The sequence below is a fragment of the Ahaetulla prasina genome, chromosome 3, assembly GCF_028640845.1.
Source record: "Ahaetulla prasina isolate Xishuangbanna chromosome 3, ASM2864084v1, whole genome shotgun sequence".
Classification (NCBI taxonomy): Eukaryota; Metazoa; Chordata; class Lepidosauria; order Squamata; family Colubridae; genus Ahaetulla; species Ahaetulla prasina.
Window position 1 is genome coordinate 69,654,660 of NC_080541.1, and position 17,042 is coordinate 69,671,701.

The 17,042-nt window shown below is 35.4% G+C and overlaps 1 protein-coding gene across 4 annotated transcripts in view; it reads left to right on the forward strand.

The window, feature by feature from the left end:
- Positions 1 to 15,948, forward strand: part of TSHZ1 (teashirt zinc finger homeobox 1) — an 85,329-nt gene extending 69,381 nt beyond the window's left edge. For all 4 annotated transcript variants that reach the window (XM_058177860.1, XM_058177858.1, XM_058177857.1 and 1 more), the window contains one exon: positions 11,383 to 15,948. In XM_058177860.1, the coding sequence (XP_058033843.1) occupies positions 11,478 to 14,570 (3,093 nt within the window). In that variant the 5' untranslated portion in view covers positions 11,383 to 11,477 and the 3' untranslated portion in view covers positions 14,571 to 15,948. The remainder of the gene's footprint in view (positions 1 to 11,382) is intronic.
- Positions 15,949 to 17,042: the final 1,094 nt, after the last annotated feature.

Here is a 17,042-nt window from a genome sequence, read left to right on the forward strand (position 1 = left end):
CTAGCCCTACTATTTGAGATTCTTTTCAAATTGGAGATGATGCAAATGGAGGCTGCAATGCAAATGGAGGCTGAAATTCATGTGCCTGCTGATTTTACTATTTAAAAAGCCCCAGGCACTCTGGGCCTAGAGTCTTTGTCGTTCCTAATCTCTCATGTTCTCAATAATGTATCAACCCTTTGCCCGACCAGAGTGTCACCTGTCTAGGTGAGTTGTGCCATCTTCTATCTAAAGTGACAGCCATCTTAGAGTACCAATATCTTAACTGACTTCTCTTTTATCATCTCTGTTAGAGAAATAGCATTTTTGACAGGATGTTGGGTTTTCTTTCTCTTGTTCCCTCCGCTTTCCTTTCCTTTCCTTTGACCCTCGAGAGCACCTGATTAAAAAAAAATAGCTGAAAAAGACTATTTGCTTCCAAATGAAATAAGCTCAGATGAGATGGAACACAGAAAGAAAGTGAAATGTTGATGGTGGAAGTTAATGAATCAAGTAGCAGAGGGAGCATTATTGATGCAGCATAACATGCTCTAACAGCTTTCTCTCTTCTTCTTCTTCATATAAAGAATGCATGGCAGTCAGTTTTGTGGCTTGATTCTAACATCTGTCCTACCTTATAATGGTAATTTGTATAAGTAATGGAAACAGGTTAAATGTTCTAATGTTGCCAGCAGGGATGAAAATGATTGGGTTTTTTTCCCAATTAGAATATTCTTGACAGAGTGGCGGATGGTCTGATTAATATGCAGTTCTCTTTGGTGATCAAAACATAAAAAGAAATGTCTGAGTGTGTAGTTTATCTGACAGAGAGAAAGTCATTCCTTCTATTAGCACTAGAGTGCAAGCTGCTTGTCCCACTACTTAAAAATATTGCCTAATAACTCTAAAGACCAAAAGGGTGGACTGAGAGGGAGGAGGTGAGAAGTTATCAGATTTAAGCATTCTTATTAGATACATTATGCAGAAAAACTGCTGATACTGTAGAACTCTGGCATTACTTTGTGAGTACTTATATTTTGACATATTTCCTCTTTTCAAATCGGTAGTCAACTACATTGTACTGTATTTTTCTCAATGTAGAAACTGTTCAACGGTTAATTTATATATATTCATACACAGACTGAATCCTAGGATTGAGCTGAAACTTAAAATAATATACCTATTGGAAACAGAGTTCAAATAGACATTATTAACTTGTTTTTCTTATTTCATTGAGTCTTTTTGGCATGTGACTCAGTTGGGAGCCAATTGTTAGGAAGGAAAGTTTGATTATTTTGGATACTTAGGTGATCTTTGAACAGAAAAGTAGACAGAAATGCCCAGAAACTTTAAATTATATCCACAAGAGTGATAGACATAATACAACTAATACGGAAAAGTTACCAATTGATTTATTTGTACCTGTTATTAATATATGTTGGTTCGTTAATAATCCTAACTTGAAATTATTTCATAACTGCTTAATTTTGTCTAAACCCATCAATCAGTTACTCTGAGGTAGATCTGCAGCCATGAAGTACTTGAAGCTGAAAAGCTTGGGATTTAGCCAGTTTATTAACCTTGAGGTCAATGCTGTTAAATGGGCTAAATCGCAAAGACTTGTATTATACAGAGCTTTTGATGTTAGAATAGTCTTAACTGTTCTGCAGATATATTTACATATGTGCATATATATTACTATTCTGTACTCTCCTAGAAGGATTTTCTTAATGTGGATCTCTTTTATTCAGAGCAACAGAAAATAGCTATAATCTTGGGATTTTCACAAAAGCTATATATTTTTTATGGCCTTTTAAGTGGCTTCCAGCCTAAACGTTAATTGATAATAGGGTATATTAGTGATTCCTCTGCATTCCATAGCAAAGGGGGTTGATAAATATTATATGGTGATAAATAATCACAATATATACTGTAGTTTGGTATACTGTATGTATTATATTAAAAGTCCTCCCTTACCAAAGATAGTAAGTAGATTCAGCAGGACATAGTGCTTTTTCCATGGAATTGCAGTTTCTGCATTTACTAAATATCACTGAGAATTAAGACTGCTGAAAATTGAATGCTCCTGTTTGTAAGTGCCTTAGGAGTCTGGGTGAGCTTCAGCTGGATTGCAACGAGTATATAACAAAAGCATTTGTAAGTAGAGGCTTAGTTATAATACTGAAGTAATCTAATTATATCGAGCACAGTTAAAAACAAATGGAATCTGCAACCTACTGAAGTCCATCTTAAATGTGTCAATAATTTTAGTGGCTATGGGTACTCCTGTGTCCATTTTTTAATATTCCCAGATTTATAATTATGAAAAATATGATTAATATAAATAAAAGTCATCATATGTAGAGAATAGCATGACACGTATTTATGCAACTGACTAAGAAACAATGATGATGCATTAAATATATTTTAATCCGACAATTTGATTTCACCAACATCATTATTTAACCATTATGCTTTGGTTTTCTGACAAAGGGCTGACTTATTTACAATATATCATCTTTTTACTGAAGCAAATCTTAAATGTGCTATACCGGTACCAGTTATAATATTGCTATAGTGGTAACAATACAATATATAGTGCTTCATATTGGCTTACATTGGAATACAGACATTTTAATGTTACTTAAAGACAACAGTAGATCTTTGGGAAGATACTGTTATCCAGAAGGCGATTTTTAACAGAAATAATAGAAAAATAAAAGGTATCTTCAGTCTCCAGTTAATTTTGTTCTATAACTATAATTTGTAGGATATCCCTCCTGTGAAAATTCAGAGAAACAGAGGGTTTTAGTTTTACTTTGCATTGTAATACCAAATGTACAGTAACCATATTTTTAGGTATTTAAATCAGCATAAATCTAAATATGTTCTCTGTGATTCCTGATCACAGATGCATATCAAGCTTTTAAAAAAATCTATCAAAACAGAGGGACTGAGGAAAAATATTGTAATGTTTCATCACAGTATTAAATTATTAGTTGACCTCTGGTGCTATCAGATGCTAGCAATTTAATGCAAACCTATATTTTATTTTATCTATAATACTGTAGTAGCTGGCTTCATGCAAGACAGGGATTCGTGTAAGGCAAAATACTAAAATCTAGTTTGAATATATTCTTTAAAAAACTAACTTTATTTTACTACATTTTCTTATTTTGGAGCTTAAAAAACATTGATCTTAAACACTGGATGTTATTTTTTGTTAACATTACTGTTATTAACATTGAAAAATCTGAAAACTGGTGTACTTTCCATTGACAAATATGTATCAGTGGTATTGAAGTAAATTTTGGTGATTTTTATCATGACATATTGAATTATAATATTAGTCAGTCTGTGTGTTTACTTCTTAACATTTCTGCATTGATAGCAAAGTTGTATAATACATTTAGCTGACAGGAGAAGTGTTTCTCAAACATGGAGAAAAATGCCACCTAACGATTTAATCCTTTATACTTTATCTGTAGAAAAAGTCAAGTAACCCAAATAAAATGTAATGGTTTTTTTAATGAAAAGGGATTAAAACCACAGAAAGACAGTCTCAAGGCATGACTTGTTTTTGTCTTTTGTCAGTGAGCATCAAACTTATTTTGTATTTCTGGCTGCATTTTGAACAGTGAAGAAAGTATTTTCATTAAGAAAAAACGGTTTATCTTGAAACTAATAATAGTTCAAAAAAAGTGCAGTTAATTACAGAAGAGTAGGATAATATCTTACAAGGCCGACTGAGAAATGAACAATCTGTCCATGTAGTGTTTGATGTTCTTTATAGATTCAAAAAAACCCTAGTCTATGCAAATATCTGTAGACATAATATTGCTCAGGAAATCAGTGATACGAATTCTTTCTCTTTCCATTGCTTGTAATATAGATGATTAAAAAAAAATTCTTAACAGAGCAGAAATGTCTATTCTTGTTTAGAAAATGTAGTTTTATATATGTTAAATGAGAATTAAGTTTCACAGTCTCTAGAATTGTAATCTTTTTGTTATTGTGAAGTTTATACTAAATGTTGCTGAAAAGACTCAAATATGCTTAGCTCATATGCTGTTGCAATATTAGAATCGTATATATTCAGCATGATGTATTAAACACAAAATGCAGATTTTTTATAGACAATACATTTTTAAAACCTTGTAAAATGCATATTGTTATGATAGCTCATGGTAATGCAGTTTTCTGATCCTAAGGTCTGAACTGGCTTGTTGGTTATGCAAGTATACAGTAAATATGACTATCGATTAATCAGTCAGTTTTTATACCCAAATGGAAATGTGTAGACGTATACTCAAATAGAAATAGAAATATTAATACATTCAACAATGTTCCAATGTGTTTTTAATCATGACTGAATGTTTCTGGTTATAATTGGGTGATTTCTATCAATTTTATGTCTTTTTGCTTTATTGTAGATTTTGGGTTAAAAAAATTGTGAATTAAATAGACAAAGCTTTTGTCAATTTTGTAGGTCTTCCTTAGTCAAGTGAGAGGATGCCAGATCAGAGTAATGATCAGTGTATTAATGTTTGTGCTAACATATTGTAACATAACAGTAATTTTTGGTCCTTTGCTCTACTCTCTAAGGTAGCATAGAATAAAGCAGAAGGTTACCTTCTCTCTCTTTGGCAAATAGTTGTGACCTCTGTGTTGAAACAGAATCTGTTGGGGAAAAGGCATTTTTAGCAACGTGTAGGAGAAGGGATAAATAACTATATTTATTTTACTTTTTTCTCAAGTTCGCTTTGTTTTGATACACAGTTTTGTATGAAATATTTATTAAGAAATACGTGAATTTGATCTAATAGAAAAATGAAGCATAACAAGCAAAGACAATCTCCTCATATTTTAAATGAAGATTCACGATTTGGAAGCAAGAGTGGACAAGTTCTCCTTTGTCTTTCTCAATCAAAAATGATCCAGTATAGGAATCACAACATCTACAGAATGAGATAATGTAGAATGAGGTAAAGAATAGAATAGAGACTCACAATAATTTTTAATGAACTATAACCATAAAGGTGGATTTATAGATCATTTTTCATAGATTTTTGTTAGAATGTAGTATATTAACAGATGGCAGTCTCAAGTCTACAAAAGCATTCCAGTTGGGAAGATATTGATTTGTCTTCCTTTTGCTAGATCTTTATATTTTTAAATTTGGTATTATTTAATGTTATATTATTTGAAAAACTTTTCCATTATTATTAGAGATCACATTAAATTGTCCTTTCAATAAATTAAAATGAGATTTGGGAAAAGGGGGAATTCATTGGAGTGAAAAATAAGTACTGCAGAATACTGGTAAATGAAAGGGGAGAAAGAGGCCTCTTATTTTTGGCAGGCAGATTTCAGAAATGTTGAATGCTACTGAGAAATGGGTCAGATGGGAATATCACGAATTTTAGCATATGCTTCTAAGAAAAAAATATTTAAAAATGAAATTATATACACACAGAGAGACACATCCCTATTTAATAGAAAATCCTCTAGAATTAAGTGGAACTCACTTTCAGGTGAGTGCATCAGTGTATAGTCACTGAGTTATATACTGTTGATAATCTCTTTAAAGTAAAGTAAAAAACAAATTTTATATATATGTTTATAATTGGGTGTTTTTATATATATATAAAAACACCCAATTATAAAAGTAAGATTGTTTGGTTTGGCAACTACGCTGCTGGTGCTTTTCTTCTTCATCCATCCAGTTCTGTTTCCTTCTGGTCGGATCATATATCTGTTATTTAATCTTCCCGTGGTAACAATTCATATTCTGAAAATAAACTTAGTATAGTACTTAGGTGTATATAATACTTTTTTTGAAGTGGGCCCTTAGAATAAATGTATTTTGATATAGTGACCATCTGCTCATGAATATCACATTTGTTAGTTAAAAAGAATAGTTTGATTCCAATAAATATGTAATTTTGGTTAGATTGTATCATTTCACCAGGTGGCAACACAATAGCAAAGTTTGATAATCAACTTGGATATGTCATTGCTTGCTTTATGCTTGTCACTTTTAAATATTTATCTCTTAGTTTATTTTTAACAGCAGACCACTCTTGTTAAAATTGTTGCATGACATCTGCGTCATAGATTGGTAGGAGGCTCAATGCCACAGGCCAACCTTAGTAGGAGGCAAAATTCTGAAACAACCTGTCATGTTTAGTTTCACCATTTCTGTTTAATTATAGCTTATTAATAGAATAATGCATGCAATTTAAAATCAAGCAGTGGTGCAGCTGGTAGTGATTAGACCTTGGACCCAGTGGTCTTAACTGGGCCATTCTTTACTGGATCTTACTACAATTCCATCCTTATTACTGCTTCTGTTCCTTTTTTTTCCAGGAACAAAGTCATTTTTCCAGCACTTAACAGCATTGAAAAAGAAATATTTTGAGCGTGTAGAGCTTTAATCACTTAAACCATAGGATCAGTTTTATAGGAATGGACTGCAATTTGTTATACTAAGGGTTTGATTGAAATGAGTAATGTATTTTGGAAAGTAAGAAACAAATAAGTAAAATAGCTGTTGCCGCTATGTAAATCTTTCATTGTCTGCTTTCTGACTATTAAGCATTTAAAAAAAAATGAGGCAAGAACAAAAGGGTAGCAAGCGGTATAGCCTTGGCACTTCTGGTCTACCTGTGCTGGCCCTGGACCTCTTTGATGTTGCTGCTACAGTTACATTCCTCAGGGGTCATTTCATTGTTGATCTGGATAACAATTATAATAATCTCAGCCCTGAATATCTGCCCAAAGTTGCACTATAGGAATTATAAATGGACTTTAATTTATAATTATTTATATTAGTCAGGACTAAAGCCTAATATTTATTACAGTATCGTCTCTTCTTCTATAACATATTGCTGACCAAATAAGTATGATATATTTCGCAATATCTTGACTAAATAAAGAACAATTCAAATTTCCAAAAAAAATTATATATTTATATTACATTAAATCCCATTGGTTCAGTAAGGGTTTCTTTCATGCACATGATCAGAATAATTCTGAGATTTACATTCACAAATAAAATTTCATCCTTGTCCAAGATCTATATATATAGTTTTTTTCTATTTAATTGTTTTGGGGTTGAATTTGAATGGCTAACCTACTTTGGTTAGCTCTTCTAAAACTGTTATAAAATACATAGTCTATTGGGATTGAAATGAGCTGTAGCAAGTCCAGTCTTTTGACTTCTTCAGCTTGTCATGGAGAGATTAGAAGCATTCAGTTTTTGTTAGTTGAAGGTTAATGTTATGTTTGAAGCTTACTGCATGGTTGTTGAAACAAACCAGTTTTATAATATGTTGTTTAACACTGACACATACCACATAAGGCATATCTATATGTTTTAGAATTCAAGAAAAATTATGTATTATATGTTTTGCAAGATGAACAACAATAGAAATATGGTAATAAATAAATAAGGTGTATTTTAAATCTACTAAATATTGTAATTACACATTTTAAGTTTATATTAGATCTAGTTTGGAGTAGTGGTTAAAGCATCAGGCTAGAAACCAGGATATTGTGAATTCTATTCAAGCCTTAGGCACAAAGCCAGCCGGGTTACCTTGGGCCAGTCACTTTCTCTCAGCCCTAGGAAGGAAGCAATGGCAAATCACTTCTGATATTTGGCCAAAAAACTTCAGGGAGTTGTCCAGGTAATTATGAAGGACTGACTTAAAAAGTAAAAAAAGAAAAATCCCATATTACATATTGTAATTACATTACATATTGCAAGACTTGTGCTGACTGCCAATAGGTTTCTCTGTAATAACTCTTGTGCAATTTCCAGGTTGTTGTTTTTTTCTTTCAGAAACTGGTCAAAACATACTTGTTCTGGAGGGTGTTTGGAAATTAATGGATGTTACCATCTGTAATGGGCTGCGAAAGAACCTTGAGAGACAGGATGAAATGCTTCAGCATAGACAGTGATGTGATAAAAAATCAGGGTCTTGTTTCAGTGTTAAATGTGAACATAAATTAATACGGTTTTTGTATTGGTTTTATTGATTGAGATAGTTTAACTGTATTATGTTGTACGATTTTATTTTACTGTTAACCAAGGGTGAAATGTTCCCGGTTCAGACCGGATCACTCGATCTGGTAGCGATGGTGGCGGATGGTTCAGAGAACCAGTAGCAAAAGTCCCTGCCCCCTCCTCCCACCCCAGCTGAGCTGCACGATCATCAGAGGTGTTTTTTTTACTTTTAAAAGCATTTTTTTATGTAAGCTGCCCTGAGTCTTCGGAGAAGGGCAGGATATAAATGTAAATTTAAAAAAAAAATTTTTCTTCCGCTGAAAAAATGCTTTTAAAAGTAAAAAAAAAAGCCTCTGATGATCGCGCAGCTCAGCTGGGATCGTCAGAACTCTTTAAAAGCTTTTTTTCCTCTGGCGATCCCAGCAGAGTTGCCTGATCATCAGAACCCTTTAAAAGCAAGTTTTTACAAGCTCTTCGGCCAAAGAGGTTGTAGAAAAAATGTTTTTAAAAGGTTCTGGCGATCAGGCAACTCAGCTGGGATCATCAGAACCCTTTAAAACTTTTTTTCCTCTGGCAATCCCAGCTGAGTTGCCTGATCATCAGAACCCTTTAAAAGCATTTTTTTACAACATGTTCGGCCAAAGAGGTAGTAGAAAAAATGCTTTTAAAAGTAAAAAAAAAAGTTGGCCACACCCACCCAGTCACATTAACTACCCCACCAAGCCACGCCCACAGAACCGGTAGTAACAAATTTTACATTTCATCCCTGCTGGGAATACTTTGTTATGTGGCAGTTAGTTAATTAGTTAATTAGATCTAACCAGTGGTGAAATCTGAACCGGTTTACTACTGTGAGTGCACATGCACAGTGTGCACCACGCACCAAATGCAAGGTGCGTGCACAGTTTACGCCAAAAAGAGGCAAGGGGTAGAACAGCAGGGAGTGGCAGGGGGGTGATCAGCTGTGGCGCACGATCTTTTTTTTTTTACTTTTAAAAGCATTTTTTACAACCTATTCAGCCGAATAAGTTGTAAAAAATGCTTTTAAAAGTAAAAAAAAGGCTTTGACAATTGCGCAGCTCAGCTGTGATCATCAGAGTCTTTTTTTACCTTTTAAAAGCATTTTTTACAACCTATTTGGCCGAATAGGTTGTAAAAAATGCATTTAAAAGTAAAAAAAGAGGCTCTGACAATCGTGCGGCTCAGCTGTGATCGTCAGAGCCTTTTTTTTAACCTTTTAAAAGCATTTTTTAAAAGAAGCAGCAAATGGGTGACCAGGCGATTGGGGGGGGCAGGGATTTTTGCTACCAGTTCTCCAAACCATCTGCCACCATCGCTACCGGATCAGGTGATCCAGTCTGAAGTGGGAGCTTTTCACACCTGGATATAACTATATTGTAAATTGTATATTGCAACCAAGAAGTGGATCCCTGCATATTCTCAGGGCCTTACAAAAGGCCAATATTGTCAGGGCCTTCTTGTCTCCAGAGGTAGAATGTTCCACAAGCTTGGTGCTATGGCAGAAAAGGCAACAACCAAAACTTTGAATTGTACCTGGAAGCACGCTGCCAATCAATGCAGCTCACAAAATAGTGATATTACATGGGCCAAAAAACTGGCACAATTTACTACCCATTTTGCTGATTCTGCACCAGTTGAGGCTTCTGGGTGCTCTTCAAATGTAACCCCATGTAGAATACATTGCAATAGTCCTGACTGGAGGTCATGAGGTCATGAGTGATAGAGAGCAGAACCCTGTTCCAGGATAAGTAGCACACAACGTGATGATGAGTTCTTCAAGCTGGAATCATTAGTCCAGATTACCCATAGGTCCGTCTGAAGCAGTGCCACTCATCCAAGGCCAACAATGGAAGGCACCCAGTAGCAGAAGGTGAACCAAAGGTATTCTGTTTTTCTTGTGTTGACCTGAGGCCAAAATAGGGGCTGAGGACTAGACCTCCCCCTCCCCCTATTGACATTGAGTGAAACCAGCCCTAGAGGAAGGAGTAGAATCAGCAGAACTTTATCCTACTCACCCCAAACTCCAAGAGCAAGTCTAGAAGGATTCCCATGATTGATGGTATCTAGAATCACAGCGAGGTCAAGAAGAGCAAGAATAGATGCACTGTCTCCATCCTTCTCCTGTCAGAGGTCATCTAAGAGTATGACCAGTGCTGTTCTGTCCTATATTCTGGCGTGAATCCAGACTGAAAGGGATTTAGAGAATCAACTTTGTCACAATATATTTTACCAATTTTTAGAATTCCATCAGATTTGGAAAAATTGAATATTTAAGCTTTTTCCATTGTTGGTGCCAATTGCTGCTATAATAGTTAGCTATTAATAATTATAATATTCTTCATTGGAGTATTAATACTAATTAGGATTCTTATGTTACTGTTCTAATGGAACACAGTATTTGTCCAATGGAATTATTCTGTAATGTTGCTTTATGGACGAGACAATTAATGGACGCAATTTTTATGCTCTTTATATGTAACTTTGGAATCTAAATAAGTCCTGGATACATATTATAATAATAGAAATGTCAGTAAAAATAATACTTAACTGTATTTCTACCGTCTGATAATGTGTTAAGAAAACTTAGTTGCCTAGTACCTATTGTTACTTCTATTCAAACACTTAGTTGTATGCCTTTTACCAGGTTGATCCTTTGTAGTGTATTTTATGGATAGGTTGTCTTATCCAAATAAATTGGGGGAAATTTTAAATACAAAATTAGAATTTATTTTAGCTACAGGTTTAGTCCCTAAAATAATAATAATACCCACCATTCAAAAGAAAAATTGGGGGAAAATACAAAGGAAAAAAATGCATTTATTATATAGGCATATATAACTCTTAATGATAACAATACTCAATAATTAGTATTTAATTTAAACTCTGATATGATTTTTTTTAAATTTTACTCTATTTTTATAGAACTTTATAGTAATCTGTGTTGCATAGACTGGATTGTTGAACATAATATAATGAAACTAAACTGAATAATTTTCTATTGTTGTGAAAAAAAATTAAAATAACCCATCCATTTAACTATCTGTTTAAATGAGTAAATAAACTGAAGCCATAATCCTCAGATTATTTACTCCTTTTGGATACACCAGCAAAATTGTAATGTATTTTAGCTTCAGTCAGACTTGGTTATTCTGCTGGTAAAACATTAATCCTACTGAGGTGTCATGCCGATGTGTAGTTGTAGAGGGAATGCCTTAATTTGAGAAGGTATATTATCATACTGAACTAAAAGCTATAAATATGTTCTGTTCAATATAACCCTCATTTTTATTGTAATAGTTACACTGTGGAAAAATTGATACATTCTTTAATTGTTCTTTTCTCTCTCTCTCTTTTCTTCTCTTTCTTTCAAGCTTATGTTCCTGAAGAAGAACTGAAAGCAGCAGAAATTGATGAAGAAAGTGGGGAGGATGATGGGCTATCTCTGGACATCCAAGAAACTGAGTACATGTGCCAGGATGAAACAGAGATCAAAGAGGCTCAGAGTTACCAGAATTCTCCAGTCAGCACAGCAACAAATCAAGATGCAGGTTATGGTTCACCATTCAGTGAAAACAGTGATCAACTGGCCCATTTCAAAAGCTCTTCCTCTAAAGAAGAGAAAGAAGATCACAAGTGCTTGGACAATGCTTCCTACCCACAGGACAGCTTAGCACAGATAAAAGCCGTGTATGCGAATTTACTGTCAGAATCTTGTTGGTCTGGTTTAGCTTTAGATTTAAAAAAATCAAAAAATAATGAAGACAGCCCGAAAGAAAGCACCACTAACAGCACCACTAGTATCAGTACCCCAAATACAAGTGCCAGTACCAGTACCAATACTACTACCACTACAAGCATCAGTAGTACTAGTAACAGTAGCAGTGGCAGTTCAGGTTATGACTGGCATCAAGCGGCTTTGGCCAAAACTCTGCAACAGACCTCATATGGACTTCTACCAGAACCCAGTCTGTTCAGCACAGTGCAACTTTACCGGCAAAACAATAAACTCTATGGTTCTGTGTTCACTGGTGCCAGTAAATTCCGGTGCAAAGACTGTAGTGCAGCCTATGATACACTGGTAGAGCTTACAGTGCACATGAATGAAACTGGACATTACCGGGATGACAACCAAGATAAAGAATCTGAAAAAACCAGACGGTGGTCAAAGCCCAGAAAGCGATCACTTATGGAAATGGAAGGCAAAGAGGATGCCCAGAAAGTACTAAAATGCATGTACTGTGGTCATTCGTTTGAATCTTTACAAGACTTAAGTGTCCATATGATAAAAACAAAGCATTACCAGAAAGTGCCTCTGAAGGAACCAGTACCAGCCATCACCAAACTGGTGCCTTCTACCAAAAAACGAGCACTTCAGGACTTGGCTTCACCTTGCTCACCTGAGCCAACAGCAATCACTTCAGAGACTACACTTAGTGAAGCAGCAAAGGATCAGAAAACTGCCAATCCATATGTAACTCCCAATAATCGCTACGGCTATCAAAATGGTGCTAGCTACACTTGGCAGTTTGAGGCCCGCAAAGCTCAGATACTAAAATGCATGGAATGTGGCAGTTCTCATGACACTTTGCAGCAGCTGACTGCTCACATGATGGTCACAGGACATTTTTTGAAAGTAACTAATTCAGCCTCTAAGAAAGGAAAACAGCTAGTACTCGACTCGGTAGTTGAAGAAAAGATACAATCCATACCTTTGCCACCTACCGCTCATACAAGATTACCAGCTACAAATATTAAAAAGCAGCCGGATTCTCCTGCTGGATCTACAACTTCTGAAGAAAAGAAGGAGCCAGAAAAAGAACAGGTGATTGTTACTGAAATGGACAAAAAAATTAAAGAAGAAAATGAGGACTCTTCAGAAAAAATTGAGCCAACAGCTGTATATCAGTACCTCCGAGAAGAGGATCTAGATGAAAGTCCAAAAGGTGGAATCGATATATTAAAATCTCTGGAGAACACAGTGACCACAGCTATAAGTAAAGCTCAAAATGGAGCACCTTCTTGGGGAGGCTACCCTAGCATTCATGCAGCTTATCAGCTTCCAGGAACCGTTAAATCCCTTCAGTCAACTGTGCAGAGTGTTCAGATTCAGCCATCGTATGCTAGCAGTGTAAAGTCATTGTCTTCAGAACACAGTGCGCTGATCCATTCACCAGGCAATCTGACACCCCCTCCTCATAAAAGTAATGTCTCTGCCATGGAAGAGCTAGTAGAGAAGGTCACGGGCAAAATCCATATTAAAAAAGAAGAAAAGCCTTCAGAGAAAGAAAAATGTTCTCCAGTCAAGCCATTATCCCCTGCTCCTAAGGAAAGCAAAGACTTTACAAAATCAGAGGAAAGCAACAAGCAACAACAACTACATCAGCAACCACTACAGCAAAAACAAAGTTCTGACGCTGAGGTTCAGAAGGTCAAAAAGGATGTTCTAGTTGACCCGCATGCACTTAATGGTACTGAACCACCTAAAGCAAAAGTCACCAATGGCTGTAATAACTTGGGTATCATTACAGACCATTCACCAGAGCAATCATTCATTAACCCACTGAGTGCTTTGCAGTCCATCATGAATACCCACTTAGGCAAAGTCTCTAATCCTGTAAATCCTTCTTTGGATCCTTTGGCCATGTTATATAAAATTAGTAACAGCATGTTGGACAAACCCATTTACCCCACAACTCCGGCCAAGCAAGCTGAGTCTATTGACCGGTACTATTACGAGAACAGCGATCAGCCTATTGATTTAACAAAGTCTAAAACCAAACCACTGATTTCCAGTGTGACTGATTCTGTCTCATCTCCTCTAAGAGAAAGTGCCCTAATGGATATTTCTGACATGGTAAAGAACCTCACAGGGCGCTTGACTCCCAAATCTTCTACTCCATCTTCTGTGTCAGAAAAATCTGACGCAGATGGAAGTAGCTTTGAAGAAGCTTTGGATGAACTGTCTCCAGTACACAAGAGGAAGGGTAGGCAGTCAAACTGGAATCCTCAGCATCTTCTCATCCTTCAAGCCCAGTTTGCTTCCAGTTTAAGGGAGACACCAGAAGGCAAATATATTATGTCGGACCTAGGCCCACAAGAACGGGTTCATATCTCAAAGTTTACTGGTCTTTCCATGACCACAATTAGCCACTGGCTGGCAAATGTGAAGTATCAGTTAAGGAGGACAGGTGGAACTAAGTTTTTAAAGAATTTGGATACAGGTCATCCTGTTTTCTTTTGCAATGATTGTGCCTCTCAATTCAGGACTGCTTCCACGTATATAAGTCACTTGGAGACACATTTAGGGTTCAGTTTGAAGGATCTGTCCAAATTGCCACTTAATCAAATACAAGAACAGCAGAATGTTTCCAAGGTCCTCTCAAATAAGACTTTAGGCTCACTTGGAATTGCCGAGGAGGACTCGGGTTCCACATTCCAGTGTAAGCTCTGTAATCGAACTTTTGCAAGCAAACATGCAGTCAAACTGCACCTTAGTAAAACACATGGGAAGTCCCCTGAGGACCATCTGATCTATGTAACTGAATTAGAAAAACATTAGCGTCCAGGTAAGCAACCAGGTATGCAAGTGACCACAGGAACATTGCACTAAACTTCATAGTACTGCACTAGGCCTGATCTGAGCCTCTGAAATCAGTCTTACTTTTGTTGCTGAACTGCCTATCTGGAGCTTGGTTTTTCTTACATACGTTTTGTAGTTGTATTTATATGCTCTTTGTCTGATCTGTGCATGTTTTTAAAACCTTTTTTTCCCCTTTCCTTCCCCCCCCCTTCTTTTTCTGTGAGTCAAAGTCTGACCTTTATTTTTAACATATGTCCTTGATGTTAAGCTATCTTTTGTAGACTATAGTGGGAGACACCATTGAGAGACATTAATTTAGCGGTAAAGAAAGACACAAAGAACAATAACAAAAAGACATTCTAAAATTACAAAGTTGCCATGACAATAAAGGTCACAGAACCCCGTAGTGTCAGTTTTTAACCCTCTGAGGACTATAATAGTATTCTGTGCCTTTCCCAAAAGAAGGTGTGTGTGTTTTTTTAAAAAAACATTTCATCCTAATATAACTGGGTCAAATTCACTTACATTTAATAGGTTTTTTCAAATGTCAAAAAGCCTTTTTTCCTCTCAAAAAATGCAGTCTGATTTGCAAAGAAAAGATGCATGCCATTCTTGAATAATTATAAAAAATGATCAAATGCTCAAGGAGTTAGACACGACCCATGTTTTAAAAAATAAAATCACAAACCAATTTGCCACTATGCCCAAACCCTCTGAATGCTGAATATTGCCACTTGACTGGCATAAAGAGTATGCAAGTTATTTTAAAAAATGTAAAAATTTTATTTCTTTTTCCTGTAAAATACTGCAGTTTATAGTTATTTACAAATGTAAGCTTTGGTACAGGCTGATCTTTCTATAGTGTGCTGCATTGGTACATGAAAATGAAACAAAACAACAGCAACAAAAAATGGGGCAAGTGTTGGATTCTGATCCTTGTAAATTGCCAGCATCAGCTTAGGTTAAAAAAAAACAGTACATGTTGCATATTGTACCATTTTAAATTGTTCAACTTCCTTTGTACCTTCTGGCTGTATGCTTTCTCTCTTAACTTTTTATATTGTCATTTTATATTCAATTTCTGTGTATATAATGTAAAAACACACTTTTTTGAATAAAATTGAGTTCCTTGCAGCTTGAGTTAAATAGAGAAATTTTACTGGCACCTGCATCTTCCCAGATGCATGTACTCAAAGGAGCTATCTGACAAAATAAATAAATAAAAATAAAGCAAACAATGCACTATGAATTATACATTTTGATGTTTTATCATTAATATTGTACAGTACCTTTTTGGTTCACGCAATGAAATCCACTGTTTTCTCAAATGTAAAATAAACCCACATGCAGTTCTTGATTTGTGCATATTGTGATGTCATCATTGCTTTGCCTTTGAGGTCTTCATTTCAGCAGCGACAAAATTACAGCCTGAAGTATGTTTGAAATTATTTCTTTACTCTAATATGCTCCATTCTGTTACCTACCCAATGATGATGTTCCAATTGTTCCTGCATTAGTTTACAGATGCTGATGAATATATTGTGTAATTTTTTAATGTGGTGTAAGCGTTACATCTGCTTTGAAAACATGACTTTTGCTCACCTGAGTGGTGTATATGTTCCTGATAGCTACCCAGTTGGATCCTACTCATTAAAAAGCATCCACTTGCTTCATCTTCATCTTGATCTCTGTTTTTGTGTAGCAGAGATTGGCAGCTTCTTTCAGACTGAAGCCAGACTTGGTTTTGGAGTGGAATGCTGCTGACCACACTTCAGACAGTAGGAGGCAGTCAGGACAAAGAGTACATTTTATTTCATTTATAGTCAATTAATAGGTGTCCCCATAAATAATACATTTAATACATTTCCTTTTATATTGTATTAAAAAGAACAGTTTGATATTTTTCAAGATCTTGGTGAGCTTAAGATACATGTTTCTGTTGAAGTTTATAGCTCCTCAGATGGAGGCCGAAAGTCATGAACTACATTACAATTTCCCACTTCAGAAAAAGTTGCATGATGATTATGACTATGTCCTTTTCTTATGACTGGTCTCTCTTAAAAATTGTTTGAAGTTGCGGCGGATGTCACCAGAGCTATTTACAATCCGTTTTTGGAGTTACAAAGGCTGCATACACCCATGGTCACGTGATTGCATTTTGGACACCTCAGCTTTACAGCTTTTTGCTACGTTCTATTGTAATGTGACTTGTGTTGTGCAATGTATTTATTTATTTTGCTATTTTCTGACTTTTATTCCAGTATGTTTCTGGCAAAAATTGACCACTGGGAAAAGTTCATTACTTACCAGTCATCTTAATGACCATCACATAAAATGTCATAAAATCAGGTCTGATCACATGTCACTGCAACTTATAACTACAATGGCTTACAACCGTAATTGTGCAGTCAATTATTTATATTCTTTATTAAATTTGTTTGTGGCCCATCT